The sequence below is a fragment of the Macaca thibetana genome, chromosome 1 (genome assembly GCF_024542745.1).
Source record: "Macaca thibetana thibetana isolate TM-01 chromosome 1, ASM2454274v1, whole genome shotgun sequence".
NCBI lineage: Eukaryota > Metazoa > Chordata > Mammalia > Primates > Cercopithecidae > Macaca > Macaca thibetana.
In genome coordinates this window covers 158,924,764-158,947,521 of record NC_065578.1, presented here as the reverse complement: position 1 = coordinate 158,947,521, position 22,758 = coordinate 158,924,764, and the positions used below count along the sequence as shown (strand labels likewise).

The following is a 22,758-nucleotide window of genomic DNA, read 5'->3' as shown; positions in this document are numbered from 1 at the left end:
ACTGGTTAAGGAGAGATGATGAGCACGGTAGGTGCTGCTGCAGGGTGAGGGGAGACTTGGGTTAAAATGGAGACATGCAGGCCACTGGTGCTGTCAGTGGGAGCTGTTTTGGTGATTCAGAGGTGTGGGAGTCCACACAGGGACGGGATGGGTTGATGAATGATGGGAAGTGCTATGATGTGAATATTTGTGTCCCCCAAAATTCATAGGTTGAAATTATAACCCTCAATATAATAGTATCAGGAGGATGAGCCTTTGGAGAGGTGATTAAGTCCTGATGGGATTAATGCCTTTAAAAAAGGGGCCCAGGGGAGCTCTTTTTTCTCCTTCCACCATGTAAACCACAGCAAGAAGATGCCATTCATGAACCAGGACAAAGGCCCTAACCAGACACCAAATCTGCCAATATTGATCTTGAACATCTTAGACTTCGGAACTGTGAGAGATAAGTTTCTGTGGTTTATAAGCTACCCAGTTTATGATATTTTTTCATAGCAGCCTGAACAGACTAGGATAGAAAGTAAGAAGATGAAGACAGCATAGTGTAGGCAGCTATTTTGAAATGTGGAGGAGTAAAAAAGGGGAAAGAGGGTGATAGCTGGAGGAGAATGAGGACCAGGTGAGAAGTTTTTCTCTTTTTTCCTCCTCCTTCCCTCCCTCCCTCTCCTCCTCCTCTCCCTGCCGAAATACTTAAAAGGTAGCTTGACTCCTTGTTTGGGGCTCAGTCCTTTAGATGTTAATCCAACTGGGTCAGTGCACCTAAATAATTAAGTAATTCCCCCTCAATTCCTCGGTCTCTCCGATTCGTTAGTTATCCTGCTGCACTGCCACTCTTTTCTAATGATGGGAGGGAGTTGAGTATATCTAAATGCATAGAAAGCACTCAGTTGAGAGGAAGAGTTAATTAACACAGTAGGATTCCTGGGAGGGAAGGAGTACACAGGGTGGGAAAGCGCAGGATGGAGCAGCCTCTCCACTGCAGCAGGAGGAAGGAAGGCAAGGCGTGTGCAGGTGTTGGTGGTTGATTTGCTTGGCGTTGGAAGCTGAGGGACTGCCTGTCTGTTGACTGTTATCTTCTCTGACAAGTAGGAAGCAAGGACCTCTGCTGAGAGTTGGGGATGGGAGGGGGTTCGGAGGCATGAGAAAAATGGAGAAGCTCTGGAATCATTATGGAAGGTGGGAAGAAGCTAGCCAGGGAAGCCAAGGAGATTTCTGTGAGGAATAAAGACATTTAATGACTGGCGATCATGACTTTATAGGAAACCAGTTGTCCCGGTTCTCTGACTCCCCCTACCAATACCACAGTGCTAAGCTTCTTGGATACAGATGCAGAGAAAGTACATAGCTGGCTTCATCCAGGGCTAGGGTGATCAAAGATGAGGGACAAAGGAATTTAGGGTCTTAGCAAAAATGTTATTGGACCAGGAGCGGTGGCTTATGCCTATAATCCCAGCACTTTGGAAGGCTGAGACAGTAGGATTGCTTGAGCCTGGGAGGTTGAGACCAGCCTGGGCAACATAGTGAGACCTTGTCTCTACAAAAAAGTAAAAAATTAACTGGGGTATGGTGGTGCCCACCTGTAGTCCCACCTACTTGGGAGGCTGAGGTGGAGGATTGCTTGAGCCCAAGAGGTTGAAGCTGCAGTGAGCTCTGATTGTTGCCACTGTGCTCCAGCCTGGGTGATGGAGTGAGATCTTGTCTCAAACAAACAAACAAACAAGCAAAACAAACAACAACAACAAAAAAAACTATTATCGAATGAAAAACTGTGGAATGTAAGGTGGCTAGAGGAGAGAAGTCAAGACAGGACAGAATGGGCAATCTGGAAGAAAGCAGAGGACCATGGCAATTGAGAAGAGTGAGCAGGGCTGGTGGGAACGGTTGAATCACAAAGCTGGAGGATGAGCTGGCTGAGCGTGGGATGCTTGAGATAGTCTGGAGGGGGAGCGGTTATAAGTGATAAGTCCCAAGCAGGATGTGGCTGTGGATAACCGAAGTAGAGGAGGGGTGAGGTCGTTGGAAATGGGGCCCCAAGGATCTGAGAGGCCAGAGTATGGCCAGGTCACCATCTGCGTGGTTGGTGATGTCATCCAGGAGGTTGCAGAGGACAAGGGGTGGAGGAAGTCTGTAAACCAGGAGCCAAAGTCTTTGATAAATGACAGGGCAGGACCTGCAAGTCCAGTAATGACAGCAGGGAGTGCGTGGAGGGTCCGAGGCAAAAAAGCAGAGCCTGAAGGGAAGAGGGTCTTCTCTCAGTGTCCACATCAGCCTGGGAGGTGAGTGGATCGGTTTCGCCATAACACAGGAGGAAGCCAAGACCTAGGAGGGTAGGCAGTGTGTCATGATTTGCAGATGGTAAGTGGCAGAGTGGAGACTTGCATCTCTCCTACACCATATCCTGTGTTGCTCATGAGTACAATTGCTGGGCTTGAACTTGGGTGGGTGCCCTGCCCCAGAATCTCACTTCTCTCCACCTCGAGCTCGAGGGCCCCTGCATTGCTGGAGGAGGGTCCATCATGAATCTCAGGAGAGTGCTTAACAGTAATGCTGTCTCCTTTCCCACCATGACTGCAACCTGTCATAGCCAGCAAGGGTGACTGACCATCCACCCTTTCTCTCCCTTTGCTCTCAGCAAACCCTAGAGGAAAGGGAGCAAGGAGCAGGGAGAGAACAAGTTGGGGGACTGTCAGAGATGGGGTCAGCCTAGGGGCTGCAGCAGAATATGAGTAACACCAGCCAACTTTCTTGAGCATCTATAATGTGCTATGAGGTGCTTTTAATACTGGATTTTGTTCTCTAGGCAGCCCTGTGAAGTGGCAGCTATCATCTGCACCGTTCAGATGAGGCCACTGAGGCTGCCGAGAGCTGAGAGAAGGACAAGCTGAGGGCTTCACTTTGTGACTTCTTCTCTGTGGCTGTAGGTGTCGGGAACAACCGGCAGAGCCAATGAGATTCAAAAGAAGAATCTGTAGAGAGTGATCCAACCCCATAGAGCTTTTTTATGGGGAAAGGGGAGCTTTCCTAAGCCCCACGTCTAGTATAGTTTAGACACACAGTACAGTGTAGCAGAACCCTCACACCTATTTTTGGTTAAGATTCAGGACTCTTCAACAGCAAAGACAGAGCCAGGAGGTCCAGAGCAGGCAATGTGAAGCCCTGAGCTGCCAGCAGATCTAGGCCCCCTGGAGACCCAGCACTCTCCAACCAAACATGTCCTCACTCCCACATCTATCCCCTGCCTCCCGCCATGTATGCAGCACCATGACCGCCATGTGGTCCTGAGCCCAGCAGTGCATACAAGTGAGAATACGAAGCATGAATAACCTCACCAGGAGAGAGAGGTGGAACAATGACTCTGCTAATTCACCGTGAGGCTGCAGGCAAGTTGCAGACAAGATTTGCAGAGACCACAGGGCAGGCAAGGAAATCAACTTCTAAGAGGGTAACAGGGTCCAAAATAACAGCCTCTGTCTTATTTCTCCTGGTTTCCACCCCAGCGCACAGCCTGGGAGGGGAACAGCTGGAGCGGAGATCCTGAGATCAGAAAATGGGCAACACAGCTAAGCACAACTGTGCATGGTCTGGAGCCTGGACAGGCAAGGGGCCTGCAACCATGTCCTGAAGGTTGGCCAAGGGCCCTGGAGAAGCTTAGTTGGAAGAGAGAAGTCACCATATGTGGCCCTTGAAGGAATCAGAACCAGCCCTATTTTCTGTGCCCACAATGCAGATCTGAGGCCTGTGAGAAGTGGTGGGATGGGGAGAATCTGAGTTCCATTCTAAGGAGGAACTATCCAGCGGTTCACACTGTCCAACAAGGCAAGTGTCCTCTGAGGCAGTGAACTCCCCTACCTGGGGATAGTCCTGCCCAGGTGCTCAACTGTCCGGGAGCTCCCTGCCATGGACAGGGCTGGGCTGACTCTGTGCCTGTCCTGCTCTGGTGTGTCCTGACTGCCAGGTGGCCTGATCTGTCGCTCTCCCATTTCTGCTGCACGGGTAGGGGAAAATGCAGAAGGGAAGGTGGAGCTGCCAGGAGAGCCTCTCCTTCCCTCTGAACTTGGGCCTTCCAGTGTCCCAGGCTGGGGATGGAAAAGAGAGAGTATGAGGACACTTATCAGGTCATCTTTTGACCCCCTTCTGCTCGGGGTCCAGTTCTTCTCACAAAGACTCGCCAGGATGCTATACACAGAAGCCCTGGGCTGCGTCACCTCTCGCTCAGGGAAGTGGAGCGGGTGGGGGTAGAGGGAAGGGTCATATTGCCCCAGCCCTTTCCCAGCAGGGCAGAGCTGGGACGTGAGAACCAGGAAGGGGAAGCATAAATCCAGTCAGATCCCAGCCCTCTCATCTTTCTTCAGATCCCACAACCTCTGGAAATCTCTCAGGACATAAGTGGTGCTCAGGGTTTTTTCTTAAAAACCCCAAATCCTACTCTCCTCCATGATAATGAGCCCAGGGAGATTCAGGTGTTGAGATCAAGGCTAGAGTGGTCAGGGGAGGTCAAGGGTGGAGGGAGGGAGGACTGGGTAGCATGAAGAGTCTGGTTTGTGCTGCTGTGAAAACGCATGGATTTATTCTTGGTATCAGCAGTTTAGTAGAAAAACTAACTTATGAGTTTTTCTACTAAAAACTAAATTATTTTTTGAGACAGCAAGACCTTGTCTCAAAAAAAACTATAATTATGGCCCCTGCCCAGGGGGTGGTGATAAAGAGGTAGAAATTGGACTCACTGAGGCTTAGTGTTTGGGAACTAATCATCTCTTGGCCAGTCCTGCTTCTATTCATTAACAAGCAAAGGGGGCTGGGTATGGTGGCTCAGGCCTGCAATCTCAGTTACTCAGGAAGCCAAGGTGGGAGAATTGCGTGAGGCCAGTTCAAGGCCACCTTGGGTGACATAGAGAGCCCCTGTGTCTAAAAATATTTTTTAAAAATTATCCTGGCATGTGGACACACACTTGTAGTCCCAGCTACTTAGGAGGCTGAGGAGGGAAGATGGCTTGAGCCCGAGAGTTCGAGGTGGCAGTGAGTTGTGGCTGGGCCTCTGCATTCCAACTGGGTGACACAGCAAGACCTTGTCTCAAAACTAAAAAAAGCAAATGAGCAAGCAGGTGGTGAGATCAACCATGGCGATGTCTCTCTTCCACCTGTCCTCCTCCCACATCACGCTTCACTCCTCATCTCTGGAGAACCCCAGCTGGCTCTGGAGAAATTTTCCGATCAGATGGGGCACTGAACTCCACTAGTAGAGATGAGCAGCTGGGGCCTTGAGAAGAAAGAAAGACCTAGAATGGAGTTTTGTAACCATCCAGGGCTGCCTTGTGTGGGCGGACTCTCCGGAAGGGATAATTACTCAGAGAGCTCTGGGCAAGGGATGGGCAGGAACAGAAGAACCTTGGGATGGAGGTGGGGTAGGGGTACAGGTGAGGAGAACCAAGCATCCTTAGTTGTTTGTTCTGGGAACCTTAAAGGAACAGGTATTCAGCCACGGGGTTGGATGATCCCAACCTGAGGCCTGTTTAAGTGGTGACCCAGGAAAATTGAAGGCATGTTACACAGGTCTTGGGATCTGCAGGGGCCTGGGGCAGGAGAGGATTGGTAAGGGGGCTGGGGCTTGGTGGGATAGCCTGAGCGAAGGGTGTTCCTAAAATGAGATGCACCCAGTGTGGTGGAACCAGATATCAACACCCTGAGGCATGAAAGCTAGAAACATAGAAACTGCTTTTCCTTGGTGGCACCAGGAGTCTGTTTTGTTATCAAACAAGGTTAAGCTGGAAGGTTCCTTTTCCAGAGGAGGGTTTGGCAGCACAGCAGTGGAGTGTGTGTGTGTGTGTGTGTAGGGGTGACGGAGGGGTAGTAATTCTGATAGGATAGCGCTAGGGGTTCTTGTGCTGGGTGTCACCAGCAGAAGCATAGCTGGGATGTAGGATGGCTGTTAGGGACAGGGGTTGTACTATTAAAGCAAAATTATCCAGTGCGACTTATTAAAGCACAGTAAGGCAGACTTTACTCAGGACTTTCGAGATAGGTACAGGTACCACTGAAACAGGGTCTTGCAGTTGGGGAGAGAAGTTGGGCTCATCTCCAAATACAGCATGGGCGAGTGAAAATGTAAAGCCAAGGAGCAGGATGGGGTCAGTGGATGAAAATTACTAAGATGAAACATCAGGGGCATGGGGGCATTCTGGCTAAACCCATCTAACAGGATTCCTGCTGCAGACAGGCCAGGGTGATCAGACATAACCTGGGCCATGGTGCAGGCTGAGGAACCTGGTCAGATATCCAGGGTGATCAGATATTGAGGATGGGGATTATTTGCTAAATTGACTTAGCAGGGCTCTTTGCTAAAACTGGATTTTACAAGGAAGTGCCCAGATAAACCTAGCAGAAGATTTGAAAGGCATAACTAAAGTTTGGGCAAGCAAAACTTCTTTGTCAGCACCTCAAGAATACATTTCCCAGAAAATAGACCTCTCTCTTACTCTCTCCCTGCCTGCCCACCTGCCTCTCCCATCCTTCCTTCCCCCCTTTCTCCTCCTTCCTTCCTCTTTTGTCTCCTCCTCCTCCTCGTCCTCCTCCTTCTCCTTCTCCTTCTCCTTCTCCTTCTCCTTCTCCTTCTCCTTCTCCTTCCTTCTCCTTCTCCTTTTCCTTCTCCTTCTTCTTCTTCATCTTCTTCAGACAGAATCTCACTCTGTCACCCAGGCTGGAGTGCAGTGGTGTGATCTCAGCTCTGCAACCTCCACCTCCTGGGTTCAAATGATTCTCCTGCCTCAGCCTCTGGAGTAGCTGTGATTACAGGCACAAGCCACCATGCCCAGCTAATTTTTATATTTTTTAGTAGAGGCAGAGTTTCACCATGTTGGCCAGGCTGAACTTAATATTTTTTAATCAGAAAAAAATATGCTGTGGTTTTAAAAATGAGTACAACTGAAAGGCTTATAATGAAAACCAGCAATCTCCAATCCCATCCCCTCCCCAAGCCCCCAGCCTGGCTTCTCCAAGGTAAGACTGTTAACTCTGTGGACTATTCTGCTATAGTTGGTCATTCATATTCCTTTTGTTTTTTTTTTTTTTTTTGGGACGGAGTCTCACTCTGTCACCCAGGCTGCAGTGCAGTGGCCAGATCTCAGCTCACTGCAAGCTCCGCCTCCCAGGTTTATGCCATTCTCCTGCCTCAGCCTCCCGAGCAGCTGGGACTACAGGCGCCCGCCACCACGCCCGGCTAGATTTTTTGTATTTTTTTTTAAGTAGAGACGGGGTTGCACCATGTTAGCCAGGACGGTCTCAATTTCCTGACCTCGTGATCCTCCCGTCTCAGCCTCCCAAAGTGCTGGGATTACAGGCTTGAGCCACCGCGCCCGGCTGGTCATTCATATTCCTAAAGGTGATGCATATACTTTTATTTTTATTATTTATTTATTTTTCTTGAGATGGAGTCTCGCTCTGTTGGAGTGCAGTGGCACGATCTTGGCTCACTGCAACCTTTGCCTTCCGGGTTCAAGTGATTCTCCTGCCTCAGCCTCTGGAGTAGCGAGGATTACAGGTACCCACTACCACACCCAGCTAATTTTTGTATTTTTAGTAGAGACAGGGTTTCACCATGTTGACCAGGCTGGTCTTGAACTCCTGACCTCAGGTGATCCGCCCACCTCGGCCTCCCAAAGTGCTGGGAACTACAGGCGTGAGCCACCATGCCTGGCCAAAATTTTACACATTTTTATTATTCTTCTTTTGTGATCGATGATAATTTCTCTCCTATTCCGCCCCTTGGTTTTTGACAAAATCAAAACTCAGGTCTTTCCTGCCTCCGGGCCTGGGTGTGCAGGAGGCATAGAGGTCACCACAGGCCCCAGGCCAGCTCAAGCTCTGTGTGTCCACCCAGGACGGCTACAGAGGGAGTCTTGGTGCCTAAGGAGTGGCTGACAGTAGGGAACAACAGCCGAGGAGGTATATCAGACAGGTTGTTCATCGACTCCCAGCCTGATTCTAGAAAGAACTCCACTCTCCAACCAGTCCAGATACAGAGGAGTCCGTTAGTGGACCAAGGACAGACCTGTCTCCCACAGATGGCCCAGGCACATGAAAAGCTGAGAAAATAAATGACGGGTTCACCACCTGGTTGCTTCAATATTGAAAATATTGATGGTTTGCTTAGAAAAGTCATACAAATGGATGTGGCCTTGTTTGAGATGAACCAGTCGGATTCAAAAGTGGACAGTTCAGAATCTGAGGCTGAAGATGACAGCATCCCTTGTGAAGTCACCATTGATAACATTCAGCTTCCTAATTCTGAAGGTGGAAAAGGCAAGACTGAAGTTTTGGACAGTCTGGTAAGTAAAAACAAAAACAAAAACAAAAACAACCTCAGTATTTACAATAAATAATTATTGTTCACTGTGTATTATGGCTTAATTTCCTTTCTTGTGTATTTTTTATTTTCATTGTTTAGCATTGCCTTTCCTCTCCTATTTCTTGTTTTTCTATGAACTTTTTTATTTATTTGTTTTTACGACAGGGTCTCACCCTATTGCCCAGGCTGGACAGCAGTGGTGCAATAGTGGCTCACTGCAACCTCAGTCACCCCGGGCTCAAGCAATCCTCCCACCTCAGCCTCCTGAGTAGCTGGAACTACAGGTGTGCAGCACCATGCCCAGCTTTTTTTTTTTTTTTTTTTTTTTTTTCTCCGTAGAGACAGGGTTTCACTATGTCGCCCAGGCTGGTCTCAAACTCCTGGGTTCAAGCAGTCTGCCCGCCTTGGCCTCCCAAAGTGCTAGGATTACAGGCGTGAGCCACTGCGCCCAGCCTGACCTTATGTATTCGGCTCAGATGCTCCAAACCCCTTCCCACTTGGTCCAACACCCAATTTATGGCCCAGTGGAATTTTTTCCAGGGAGCTCTGCTTTGTTGCTTGGGGACCTCTCTCTGCTACATCGCTGTGTGCTGGTGCCTGGGAATTCCTCTTTCTCAGTTTACATGTTTGTTTAAATAGAGTTTCCAAAGCTCCCTGAGAAAGAGTGCATGAGAGTAAACACTTCTAGTCCTGACATGTCTAAAATGTTCCCCATTTGGACCTTATTCTTGATAGTTCAATGTGAAAAGAATTCCAAGTTGGAACTCTGATATTGGAAGTTGTTTTTCCACTGCAACCTCTGCCTCCCAGGTTCAAATGATTCTCCTGCCTCAGCCTCCAGAGTAGCTGGGATTACAGGCACCCACCATGCCCGGCTGATTTTTTGTATTTTTAGTAGAGATAGTTTCACCATGTTGGCCAGGCTGGTCTTGAACTCTTGACCTCAAGTGATCCGCCCGCCTTAGCCTCCCAAAGTGCTGGGATTAGAGGCGTGAGCCACTGTGCCTGACCATATCTTCTTACCTGAATGAGTCTGATGCAGTTCTGATTCTCAGCTCCTTCCATGGTTTCATCCCAAGGGGCTTCCACTGCCTTTTCCTTATGCCTGGCCTGGCTCTTTTTTTTTTTTTTTCATGAGCTGGGCACTCAGTGAGCCCTTTCAATTTGGAAATTCATGTCCTTCCATTCTGGCAAATCATCCTGCATTAATTGATCATTTCTTCCCTTCCATTTTTCTCTTTTCTTGAAACTCATATAAGTAGGATGTTGCAACTTTGTTTGTTTTTCTACTTTTCTTATGTTTTATCTCTTGATTTTTTTTTTCTTTTTCTTTCTTTTTTTTTTTTTTTTTTTTTTTTTTTTGAGAAAGAGTCTCATTCTGTCACCCAGGCTGGAGTGCAGTAGTGTGATCATGGCTCACTGCAGCCTCAAACTCCTGGGCTCACGTGATCCTCCTGCCTCAGTCTCTTGAGTAGCTGGGACTAAAAGAGCCTACCACCACGTCTGCTTGATTTCTTTTTGTTCTACTTTCTAGGAGATTTCCTTAACTTTGTGTTTCAATTCTTTTATTTCTTTTAAAAAATTTTGATCTCATATTTTTAACTTCCAAAGGCCTTTCTGATTCTCTGATAAATTCTGTTTTTATTGCATCCATTACTTGTCTTATGGATGCAAAATTTTCTTTTATACCTTCAGGGATCTTATAGTTTTGTTTTGTTTGTTTTTCTTTTCTTTTCTTTTCTTTTTTTTTTTTTTTTTTTTGAGACAGAGTCTTGCTCTGTTCCTCAGGCTGGAGTGCAGTGGCGTGATCTCGGCTCACTTCAGCCTCCGCCTCCCAGGTTCAAGCAATTCTCCTGCGTCCTGAGTAGCTGAGACTACAGGTGTGCCCCAACACGCCTGGCTAATTTTCGTATTTTTTAGTAGAGACACGCTTTCATCGTATTGGTCAGGCTGGTCTTGAACTCCAACCTCAGATGCATCCGCCTCGGCCTCCCAAAGTGCAGGGATTAGGCGTGAGCCACCATGACCAGCCCATTTTGTTTAAGAAACGAGGTCTCCTTATGTTGCCTAGGCTGGTCTCAAACTCCTGAGCTCAAGAGATTCCCCCTGCCTCAGCCTTCCAAAGTGCTGGGATTACAGATGTGAGTCACCACACCTGGCCTTTTTTTTCCTTCGAGACAGGGTCTTCTTTGTCACCTGGGATGCAGTGCAGTGGTGTGATCATGGCTCACCACAGCCTTGACCTCCCAGGCTCAAGTGATCCTCCCACCTCAGCCTTCTGAGTAGCTGGGATTATAGGGTGCTCGCCTAACTGATTTATTTTATTTTTTGTAGAGACGGGGGTCTCTCTATGTTGTTCAGACTGGTCTTGAACTCCTAATTTCAAGGTATCCTTCCTCTTTGGCCTCCCAAATTGCTGGGATTACAGGTGTAAAGCACCACACTTGGAAATATGGGAAGATTTTTTTTTTTTTAACCACACAGAAAAAATTGTATCTGTTTTCTGCAGAAAGGCTGTTTCCTCTGTATTGTGTGTTTGGTCTACTCTTCCAACTTAAAGTTTTATTCAAACTCCTGTGACTCCTTGACTTCATTCATGGTTAAGATGGAAGCAGTTGGAGGGGCCTAGAAACTCAGGGTGCATAGGCAGAACTCATGGGCAGGTGCACCCTACTCTAGATGGAGGCTCCAAGCTGGCTTTTTTCTAGAGCACCCTCCAATGTCAGCATCTGAAGGTCTTTTCTTTGGGGTCTTTGGTCTCCCGCCTTGGGAATATATACCTTGCTGTCTGCATTCCCGGCACAAAGCGAGGGAGGGGGCTTACCCAGAGAGACTGTCACACAGTCCGGCTTTTCAACCACTCTCTCTTTTTTTTTTTGAGACAGAGTCTTACTCTGTTACCCAGCCTAGACTGCAGTGGTACAATCTTGGTTCACTGCAGCTTCCGCCTCCCAGGTTCAAGCAATTCTTATGCCTCAGCTTCCTGAGTAACTGGGATTACAGGAGCACACCACCATACCCAGTTAATTTTTGTATTTTTAGTAGAGACTGCGTATCACCATGTTGGCCAGGCTGGTCTCAAACTCCTGACCTCAAGCGATCCACTCACCTCGGCCTCCCAGAGTGTTGGGATTACAGGCATGAGCCACTGCGCCTAACCTTCAGCCACTCTTTATCCTCATCCTGATTGTGCTTGCTCTCCCCGTGACTGGAGCGTCTCCACTGCAGTCCTTGAGAGAGGAAGCGTCTGGCCTCTTCCTGGCGGAGTAGCCTGGTTGTGTTGGCTGCGGGAAGGGACTCGGGAAATCTAACTCCTCCATGTGCAGATTTTTAACCAATCTCCCTGTTTTCAGTCCAGGTATCATCCCTACCAAACACTTCCACATGCTGAGGCTTGGCCTTGGGCAGAAATCAGTCATGTCCTCTCGGTAACCCCCTTTGCTGGCTTCAGGTTGTAGCTTCCTTTGCTCTCTGCCAAGCCCTCCGTACAATTTCCATCTTCAAAATCTTGTTGACATTTCTCATCTGCTCTGGTTTCCTCTCCCTTCTCTTTGCCCTTGAGAGTTTATACCGTTCTTCTTCCTTTGCTGTCTTTTAAGGGGCTTAGGGAGTGAGCAAACACAGATGTGTCCAAAGTGGTACTCAAAAACATTTTATGAAGATAATATGCTGCAGGGTTAATTGTAAAGATTATTGGGTAGATATTAGAAGAATCATAAGAAAGCAAAACCTGAGAAGGTGATGAAAGTGGGGAGCTGTTTGCTGTGTCTCGGCTTCCCCAGTAACCAAAGGCAAGCCCTGTCCCCAGGCTCCCCACTCTGCACCAAGCAAGAAACCATGATGGGTTCTGATGTCTTTTAAAATGGAAGATGGAAAAATGGAAGAAGGCACAGAAGGTGAGGAAGGGCACACTCTTTGGAACTGACATCCCTCCCCTCCCTGTGACCAATTCTAGACCGGGGAAGCTGCTGGCAGAGGAAGGCAGGCAGGGGCAAAAGTAGATGCCTGACCCCTGGCATGAGGTCTGAGAAGAGGAGACCTGCCGGGGGAACTGGTGACTTGTCTGTATTGTCACTAGTGTTGTAGAGAGGGCGCTGCAGATGGGTTGGCTAGAGTGACATTGCCTGCCAGACCGCTTCCCAAGACATATCATTCAGAAAAAGAGTTGGGTCTGCTACCTGGCAGTGCTTTCTTAAGTGGGGTGGGGTCTACAGAAGAAGGAAAGGCTGCACTGTGTAGGAAGCTTATGGTGTTTGCAATGAGAATGTGGGAGTCTGACTCTTGGCTCTATGACTTTACAACTACTTGAGCACAGCACTTAACCTCTTCAAGCCTCAGTTTTCTCTTCTATACAATGGGGATAGTACTCCCACCTCGTGCAGTTGTGAGGATGAAATGAGGTAGGCCTGTGCTTGGCATGCTGCAGGTACTCAAAAATGGCTTGTGAATGTGATAAGAACGATACTAGAGGCAGAAATCTCCCTGCATCCCTCTCACTCATGCCCCCTAATTCCTAGCCCACATCCATTGTAAATGACTTACAAAAGGGGTGGAGCCTGGGAAGTGATCCTCCCACTTCCACTCACAAGGGATGCCCGGGCCCTGCTGATTTCTCCCCTTTGGGCACTGTCCAGAGACCCCAGGAAGAAGTAGGTTTGAGTGCCTGTAGGCAGCCCTACCTCCAAGTGTTTAGGCTCTGGTGCCCCACTCTCTGAGCCCACCCAGAAAGGCCGGAGGGAGGGAAGGGAATCCCTGGGGCTCTTCACAGCCTCCAATCTTCCCCTCTCCTTCCCTTCCATCTGGAGAGCAGGCTCATGGGAGCCACGGGAAATCAGAAATCCCTTTTGTTCCACAGAGACTCACCATCTTTTCCCAAGACACAAGGCCAAGAACTGCAAAGCCCAGAGTCTCAAAGGTAGCAGTTAAGGCTGCTAGAAGCATGGGACGGGCATTCAACTCCCTTCCAGCTGTCTGCTGAAACGGGGCCTCTGGTCATCTAGACGAGAGATCTTGGGGGATCCTTGGGTTACAGCAGTGCTGATGAGGACTGGAAGATGGTTAGAGGAACCCACACCATACACAAGGTCACACAGGCATGTGCATATGAACATGCGTGCAATTTCTCATATTGAACCCCCTCATACATGCCCTCTTACACACAGGCCAGCTTCTCATGCCAGAGAACACATCTCACTCGCCTGCATTTGAAGTGGCACAGGCACCCCTCCCATCTGCCCGAGCTTAAGCTTGTGAGGAAGGGTAAATGGGGTCACAGGAAGTTTTGTAAAAATTAGGCTGGCTAAGAGCAGCCTGATTTCCGGGAAACCATCAGCTTCTTCCTACCCGTCATCAGATAAAGGATTGTTTCCAGGGGTTAGGTGAACAACATGCTTAATAGAATAGGTGCTGAGTTGATGATTCCTCTCCTAGAGGTACAGAGACACACCCTGGAGTGTTTGGGTATAAAAAGCCCTTCTAAATATCAACATCATGCTGTCATGATGTGTGATGATTTAGCTCACAGCAGTGTCGATAATTTGAGAGATCCTGGAGAGCTGTTTCAAGGATAGAGATGGGGGAGCAGGTTGTCATGTTCCCATGACAGCCTATCTCATTGCCATAGCAACACAACTCTGCCTCCATCCTGTGGAGTCGCAGTTTCCGTAATGGGTGGAACACGGTGGCACTTCACTGTATGGGGATGGGTCCTATGATCTCTCTGGGAAAGAACGTTTTCATCCTAGACTGTGCAGGATAGGGGTACCCCGAGGCTGTTAAGCAGTGCTGTGTTTTCTTGTCAGCAGGAGGGTGGATTTCCTGGGGTTTTCCCACTGACGAGCTCTACTTCTTCTGACCACAATTTCTACTCCCCAGCGATTGCACCCCCAAGTAAGTCCCCATGAGGCAGGCTACCCTTTCTTGATCGGCACCTGGCTGACTCAGATGGAAACCCTGCCATGGCAGAGAGGCATGACATGTCAGTGGGGAAAACGGGCTCTGGCATCAGGAGACCTATTAGGCTTGGAGCTCATTGCTGATGTGCCTGGAGTGAGTGGTTTATCCTTCTTGACTTCAGGGTTCTACCTGTAAAGATTGGGCTAATACATGCCCATCACCCTGGGTAGTTATGAGGGTGAAGAAAAGCAATATGTGTAAAGACCCAACCTGGCTCCCTGGAGGGGAGGGGGAAGAGTGAGTGGCTGGTCCACTGTGGATGCCCCTCGCATCCAAGACCCCAGCAGAGGTCTGACTGTGGGGCTTGGGTAATATTTAAGTTTTAATGGACAGGGCAGTGATTGGCATCATCTTCCAAATCAAGCTGTCCAGCTTCCATGGGAAAGGGAAAGGTACTTAATCAGTCCATCTCCTCCATGCCACCCTTATCCCCCAGTACTACTCAAAGTGTGGGCAGTGAGCCATGCCCCTCTGCAAAATGTTACCCATCCTCAGGGAGGTAAGTCTAGGCATTCTGAGGACATCTCCAGAAATTTTTATAGAAATTTGATATCGCTGACACATTCCAGCAGCATCCAATTTGGTCTTCTTTTGTTGTTTTTAAATTTTTCAGGGTGTCAGTGATCCATTTAAATTTTTTTTAAAGTACCAATCTACAATGGATTGGAGAACTAACCGCCTGTTCCTTCATTACATCTAGTATTAGAAGCACTGACCTTAATGACACCAGAGGCCTCTTGAAACCAGCTAACCATCCAATGAGGACAGAAGGGGAACAGCCTCATCAGAGCGCTTTTGCAAAAATGAGCCACAGATCACACGTCGGTGAGTTATGCATTTCTTTTATTGCCTCGGGTTGGAAGGTCCAGTGCCCCCTCCCTTCGCCCTGCGTCCTCCCCACCCTGCATGCTCTGACTCCTCTGGGGTCTGAAGTTCACTGCCCAGCACCTGCGCCCTCAGCCCCGCCCAGCGCCTCTGCCTTGGCTCCCGGGGGTACCGCCTCCCGCTTGCCGAAGCGCAGGCCGAAGGAGTTCCAGTTGTAGTTCGGCAGGTCCTTCTCCCGCTGCACCAGCACCGCGCCCTGGGGTGCGGGGATCTGGCGGCTGCTGGGGGCGGACAGGCCGCGCCGCTGGGGGCTCAGGCCGCGCCGCTGGGGGCTCCCGGAGCTCTCAGCGGGCGAGGACAGCGAAGCCCCCCGACGGCTCAGCCTGGCAGTAGCAGCCGGCTTCCTCTCGGTGCACGGCAGGCTCTGCTCCCAGGGGGCCGGGAGGTCCAGGGATTCCAGCTGCTGGCCTAGGACAGAGAGCACAGAAAGATGAGGCCAGGGTCCGGGAAAGAAGGCTTTGCAACACCTCCTCACATCCCTTCCTATCCTTCTTTTCCTTCCTTGACCTTTTGACCTTTTGGAAGGCTAAATGCCATGCGGAACCAGCACGATCATCTTAGCTGGGATAATTAGGCCCTAGGTGCCTCCCTCTTCCAACACAGCTTTGATTTAGAATGTTTGCCAGAATTATCTTAAATAACTTTCATATTACGTTACTTCCTTTTAGGAAACAAACAGGGTAGGGCATTGAAATAAAGAAAACCAAAGTATTTGCTGAACATCCAGCTCTGGGCCCCTTCCTGGCTGTGAGCAGCCTGGGCAGTGGGGCCATGTTAATTCATCTCTGTATCTCTCATAGTGCTTGAAACAGTGGCTTGCTCATAGTAGGGTCTCGATAAATGCTTGTTAAATACGTAAAAGCTAAAAATGTGTAGTAACAGAAATCAAGAAAGTGGAACTAAGTCATTGTGGTCCCACACACCTGTGTTCCAACAATGGTCTTTGATAAGAATTGTGACCCCCCCCCACCTCCACAATAAGCTACACAAGGACTCAATGAGAGACAAAAATTATCTAGGTCACCTTAACTGGCTCTCTTCCTCCATCCTGGATATAACTTCTCTCCTTCATTCTGAGGATTAACAAGGCTAATTTGGAAGGCACTTCACATGCAAGGCTCATTAAGTTCACTGTACTTTTTGGCTGTAAAATAGGGCAACTAGCTCTGAGTAGACAATAACCCCAGCCCACTGCAGCAAGAGATTAGTGGAAACGAGGTCTGGTGTGTGAATGGGTGTGAATGGATGTGCTAGGGCGGGAGTTGGCTTTGAGTCCCGCTCCTCCATGCCCTGGCACACTCTGGAAAAGAGGAGTGTGGACCTGGTCCAGAGTTAATGGCTGTCGCCTGTGAGGTCCCTCCACCCTTGCTCGGGGCCTGGCTGAGATAGGAGGAGGATGGCTTCCTCCCCAGTTGCACACACTAGACCAGCAGTAAATCACTGTTCAGGCTGCTGTTGGTGACCTCACCTAAAGCCTTTTGCCAAAAAGAGCCAACAACTCTATGTCCCTGGGCAGTGTGGGGTTATTGTCTGGGGAAGCCTCCTTCAACCAGAAAAATGCCTGATCCCAAGACAGGAGACACACTTGGCAAACAACACCCAGGGCCGTGTCTTCTGTGCTCTGGGAGGTCTTATGGGCATATACGATGACATCAAATGTATAGAGGGCATGCCCCAAGTTTTATAGCTGGAGGAACTGAGGTCCAGAGAAGCTAAGTCATGGGTTCTCGTTTGCACAGAAAGCTGACACCAGGAAGTGTGCCAAGCCACAGCTCCTGACTTAGGGACTAGTATTATTCTAGCTTGTGCCACTCACCAGACACACTCCTGGGGAGCTCTGACACCTGCTGGGTTTCCACGGTGTTTGAGTGACTCTGGGGAAGTCTACCTCTGTGGGTCTCAAATTTTCTAGCTCATCATTCCCCAATGAACTGGAAACAGTTCATTGTCCCCAAAAGTTAATAGGTATCAAATATCTGTCCTTTCGTTTAGTTTTTTTTTTTTTTTTTTTTTTTTTTTTTTTAATTCCAAATTCTTCACAAAGAATCTGAGGTCACTGATAAAGGAAGGTTGCATATGAAGTTCCTTCTTAACGTCGGCACAGAGAGGTTGCTGACGTAGAGCAGAGAACACAGTGTGAGGAAACCATGAAGGAGCTCAGGGGTTAACAAGCCCTGGAACCTAGGTAGGCGGACTGAGGCCATCACAGAGGCAAGTCATCCCTCACTTGCAGGGTTAACGGGAGCCCTCAATGAGTTGCACATGTGCCAGGCTTAGATTTCCACCAAATGCAATGTTAAACTCACACCAGTCGACTAGCTGGAAAATACGGGAAAGCTCATTTTGCAACAACCCACTTGCTCCCTCCCACTTCTTTCCCCAGAGGATACATACCTGTGGGTCTAGAATTCTCCACAGAGGCCACCTTTTCTAATGGCTCCCCAAAGTGGGTGGCACAGAGGAAAAGCAGTAGCTGCCAAGAAACCAGTGAGTTCATCTTGGTGAGAAGAGGCAGGTCCTAGAAATGTCTTGAGGCTGAGACAGAGAGAGGGAACAAAGACTAGGTCAGGCACGGGATCTGGGCTGGGTGCTGAGGGTAGAGCCCAGTGCAAAAGGGACAGTCCTCCAAGAGAGGGGAAAGTTCTTGCCTTGGGAGGCTCCCAGTAGAGGGATGAGTCTAAACAAATATATCAGTGAAATGGGATTGAGACTCTTTGCACAGTGGAGTTAAAGCTGAATTCATGCTAGGTGAGGGTCATCAGGAAGGGCTTCCTGGAGGAGATGAGGCCAGTAAAGTAAGGAAAAAAGGAAAGACCCAGTTTGGTGGAAGGGGCAGGACTGCTCAGGTCAGAGAATGGCCAGGATTCTGAATCTCAGGGTTGCTTGAGAGGAACGTTGGAGAAAGGTGGGGTGAGATGCTGTGTATAGGAGTGACTGGGGAGGGGTGAAGTAGGGCAAGGACTTCAGGGCACTGAGTGGGGGACTTTGAGGTTCCAACATTCTCTCTGGAGCCTGGCAGCAGGCACTTCTTCCTTCCATGGTGGGTTCTGCACAAATCCACAACTTTCTGTGTTCCACTCTCCCCATCCATATGCCTGAATCTGACCTCGTTCTCTCCTGCTGTAAGAGAAACTTAATTCTTTTTCTTTTCTAAAGAAAAAGAAAGAAAGAGGCAATCATCTTGCTCTCTCTCATAGCCCTTCACAGCTTTGAAGAGGGTCATTAAATTGTCTTACTGCCCTATCATTCAGGGAAAAGAAAAACCTTTCCTTGATTTATCAGGTCAATTATCTCCAAAGTCTATTCTTCGTGAACTCCGAGAGGCTATGAATTGAATTGGCCTCATCGTTTTGGCTGCTGAGATGGGAGCCATGTGCCTTGATCCTCACACCATTTCCCATCACCCTGCCTTGCTCTGCCCCACTGACCCCCCACACGTCCTGCCCCACCTCTTCCAGCTCCCAAGTCTAATTTCTTTTTGAAAAAGTCACCAGACACTTTGAGACTGTCCAACAAACATGATTAAAGACAAAAGGCTGGGGAGCAGGAGCACTGCCAGCTGAGCAAAAAGATTGTCCTGGCCCCACTCACAGCCTGGAGCCACTCTCCCAGGGGAAGGGGGACTGGGGGATGAGAACCATTTGTGCCCATCAGCTTCTAATGGTGGCTCAGGCCCATGCATCTCTCTGCTCTTGCACCCCCACCTCCACCCCCCATTCCTCACCATGCAGGACTCAGGCATGGAGTAAAGAGTAAGAACCCTGAAATGGAATCAGGAGTACTTGAATCTTGCCCCAGCTCTGCTTTCATTCCCTGTGAAATGTGAGCAAGTCACCCCCATCTCCAGACCTCATTGGTCCATCTATAAAATAAGAACCCTGGATCAGATTGGCCACCAGCTGCCTGCTCAGAAGTTTACTTATCCTTGCAGATTTTGATTCTGTGACAAGTTGAAACCCAGACCACAACTTTCTTGCATTTGCCTTAAGGCCCAGAGCTGGGGCATGGAGTAGAGGTAGGATTAATTAATTGGAGAGAATAGTGTAAAAGCATTTCAGACCGTGGATGCACAGGGTCTGGGTTGATTTGAAAATCACTCCTTGAGCACTGACTAAGTGCTGGTGCTGTGCTAGGTGCTAGGGGTGCACAGGTGTGCTAAGACGGAGTTGCTGCCCCCAGGATCTCAAGTCTAGTATGAGAAATTGACTCATCAGCAGACCGTTTCAAAATAACACTGTAAATGACACACTGGATGCATGTGAATCCACAAGGGGATATGGGAGTCCAGGGGAACCTGACCTAGGGGGTCCAGGCAGATTTTTGGCAGGGGGTGGCACCTGAGCTGTTTCTGAGCATGAATCGCTGAAAGGTTTATAGAAAGTGTTCCAGGCACGGTGCTAAGGTGCTGGAGCAGGGGCAGGGGCTGGGTGGAAAGGGAACTTCAGGCCCTCTAGCTAGACAAGAGGGTGGAGCTTTGCATGGAGAGAAAGCAAGTGACAAGGTTGGGGAAGGGGCCCTGCGGGGGCTTCATCCTGGAGGGATCTGAGCCAGACAGGAATGTGTGTAGATGTATATTTCAGATGGAGCATTCTGGTTCTCTGTGCAGAAGCAGGGTGGTGGGCGAGGAAGGAGGGCAGTGGGCTTGTGTGGTTGGAGGGTGGTGCTCTTTCTTCCTGCTCCCCTTTCCCCCCCGGAGTGCCTCCTTCCCATCGTGGATGCACTTACCATGTGCGCCATGGGAGAACTCTGCCTGACCCTGGCACACATACACACACACACACACCACACACATACAGCACACACACCACACACCACACACACCACACACCACACACACCACACACACATACATGCATATACCCATACACACAAATCATACACACACACCCCACACACATATACATGCATACACCCATACTCACATCATACACACACACCACACACACCACACATGCACACACACCACATACATATACATGCATACACCCATATACACACATCATACACACACTACACACACACACGCCACACACATATACACGCATACACCCATACTCACATCATACACACACACCACACACACCACACTTGTACACACACCACATACATATACATGCATACACCCATATACACACATACACACACTACACACACACACCACACACATATACACACATACACCCATACTCACATCATACACACACACCACATACATATACATGCATACACCCATACACACACATCATACACACACATACACCACGCACACCACACATGCACACATACACCACACACATATACACACATATACCCATACACACACATCATACACACACACCACACACACCACACACGTGCACACACATCACACACATTTACATGCATACACCCATATACACACATCATAGACACACATACACCACACACACCACACACATATACACACCTATACCCAAACATACACACACCACACACACCACACACGCACACACACCACACACATATACACATACACCTATACACACACATCACACACACACATACACACATACACACATACAACCATACACACACATTATACACACTACACACGTGCACGCACACCACACAATATACACACATACACCCATACACACATCATACACACACGTATATACACACATACATCCATACATACACATCATACACACACACCCCACACATACTGCACATGCACATACACAATACACAGATATACACCCATACACACACATCATACACACACACACCACACACCACACATGCACACACACATCACACACATATACACACATATACCCATACACACACATCATACACACACATACACCACACACACCACACATGCGCACACACACATCACACACATATACACATACACCCATACACACACATCATACACACACACACACACACACACACACATACACACAGATTCCCTCAACTCTTCGTTCACTGCCCAGCCCATCAGGGCACTTGATATATGTGGTAGAAATGAATTATCTGGAAAGGGGCCATGAGTGGCCAACCTGCTGTAGACAATTTTCGTGATTCCCTCCACCCTGGGGGGCTTGTATCCAGTGAGTAACAGAGAAATTCCAGGCATGGTTGGAAAGCTTTTGGAATGAGGTGGCCCCTAGTTCTTAGTGGGTAGGTAGGTAGGTGCCCTTGGTGAGGCTTGTGTTTGCCATCCGTAATTTAGGGGAGCTGCTCAGAGGAGCCCCATTGCTCTCGGGAGACCTGAGGGGTTCCCCAGGTCCATCCGAGTGTCTGTGGTCTCTAATTCCAGCCACAGCAAGAGAGAGCCCTCGGGATCCCCAGAGTGCTAGCTTCACAAATAAAGTGCAACTCATTGTATTCACCCAGGCATCCCAGGATAATCTGGCCAGGCCGGTAAACAGGAAAGATCAGTGTCTCCCTCCCCTGCCTTTGCCTGCCCGTAAGCATCTGTCCGTCTTAGAACGGATTCCCTGCTCCCCTCTGGAGCATCCCCAGGTCAGGGCAGACCCCCTTCCCGAGGGTGGACGCCGCAGTGTGCCTACCTTACCTCAGTCCTGGCCTGGGCGGGAGTCTGGCGGAGCCTCTGAGGTGATGAGACCACCTGGCTGGGTGAACGTCCAGAGGGTGGGTAGCTGGGCTCCCAGGCTCACTCACCCCAGCTCCCTGATCACATTCCTTTTATAAAGCCCAGGGTGACGTCTCTAAGTACAGGCCCACTCTGCCGCCCCTCCCTCCTCCTCAGACCCTCCTGGAGAGCACAGCACCTTGGCAGGCCTCTGCCTCCGGGCTCTGTGACTGGAGGCAGCCTCTCCTCCCACCCCACCCCCGAGCCCTCCGAGGCGGGACTTTCTCCTTCTCACAGGCTCTTTCCATCCTCCACACCCTCTTCCCACCCAGAGGACCCATCCTGCCCCCAAACAACATGGAAATGGGCTATTTGAGGAGGGCAGGGAGAGGTGTCAGTGTGAAATGTCTTGTTTCCTCTCTGACAAGAGCCACCGTCACACCTAGTCTGAATTAGACGTAGAAAAGGACAGGAAGAGGGGAGGAGAAGGGCACAGGCTGACCCAGGGACTCCTCAAAGCCGGGTCAGCGTGGGTCTCCAGGCGGCTCCTAGACTGGGCCCTGTGACTGGCGCAGGGTGGAGGTGGCAGAGATTCTCTCCTTTTTTCTTCCTTCCTGCTTCCCTTCTTTCCTTGGTTACTAAGCACTTCCTCGGCACAGGGTTTTGAGGTGAATACGCTATGGCATGGTCAGAGACCTTAGGTAAGCAGCCAGCTATGAGCAAGGAGGATGAAATGGGAGCTCAAGAAGGTGGATACACCTGGGAAGTGCCAGGGCTACAGAGAGGGGACTTCCAGGTGGCAGTACATCCAGCCAGCCTGCTTGGGGGCCCCACTTCTTTGTCTCATGGCACTCACCACCATACCATTTTGTGACTGCTCAGGTACAGCACTTTGAGGACAGGGACAGGCTCCCTTCCCCCTGTACCCTCAGCACCCACTCTATTGCTGGGCACATACAGAGAGGGCCCTCAATAGATATTTGCTAACTGTATG

General features: G+C 49.3%; 1 protein-coding gene and 1 pseudogene across 1 annotated transcript; one reads left to right on the top strand and one right to left on the bottom strand.

Annotated features, from left to right (window-relative positions):
• The first annotated feature begins 2,022 nt into the window (after positions 1-2,022).
• Positions 2,023-11,611, top strand: LOC126951431 (NOP protein chaperone 1-like; annotated as a pseudogene).
• Positions 11,612-15,122: 3,511 nt separating this feature from the next.
• On the bottom strand, positions 15,123-21,902 carry KISS1 (KiSS-1 metastasis suppressor). Its single transcript, XM_050764775.1, is given in 4 exon segments — positions 15,123-15,291; positions 15,294-15,589; positions 17,576-17,716; positions 21,742-21,902. Coding segments are annotated over 3 exon segments (438 nt in total). The 5' UTR covers positions 17,679-17,716; positions 21,742-21,902; the 3' UTR covers positions 15,123-15,252.
• Positions 21,903-22,758: the final 856 nt, after the last annotated feature.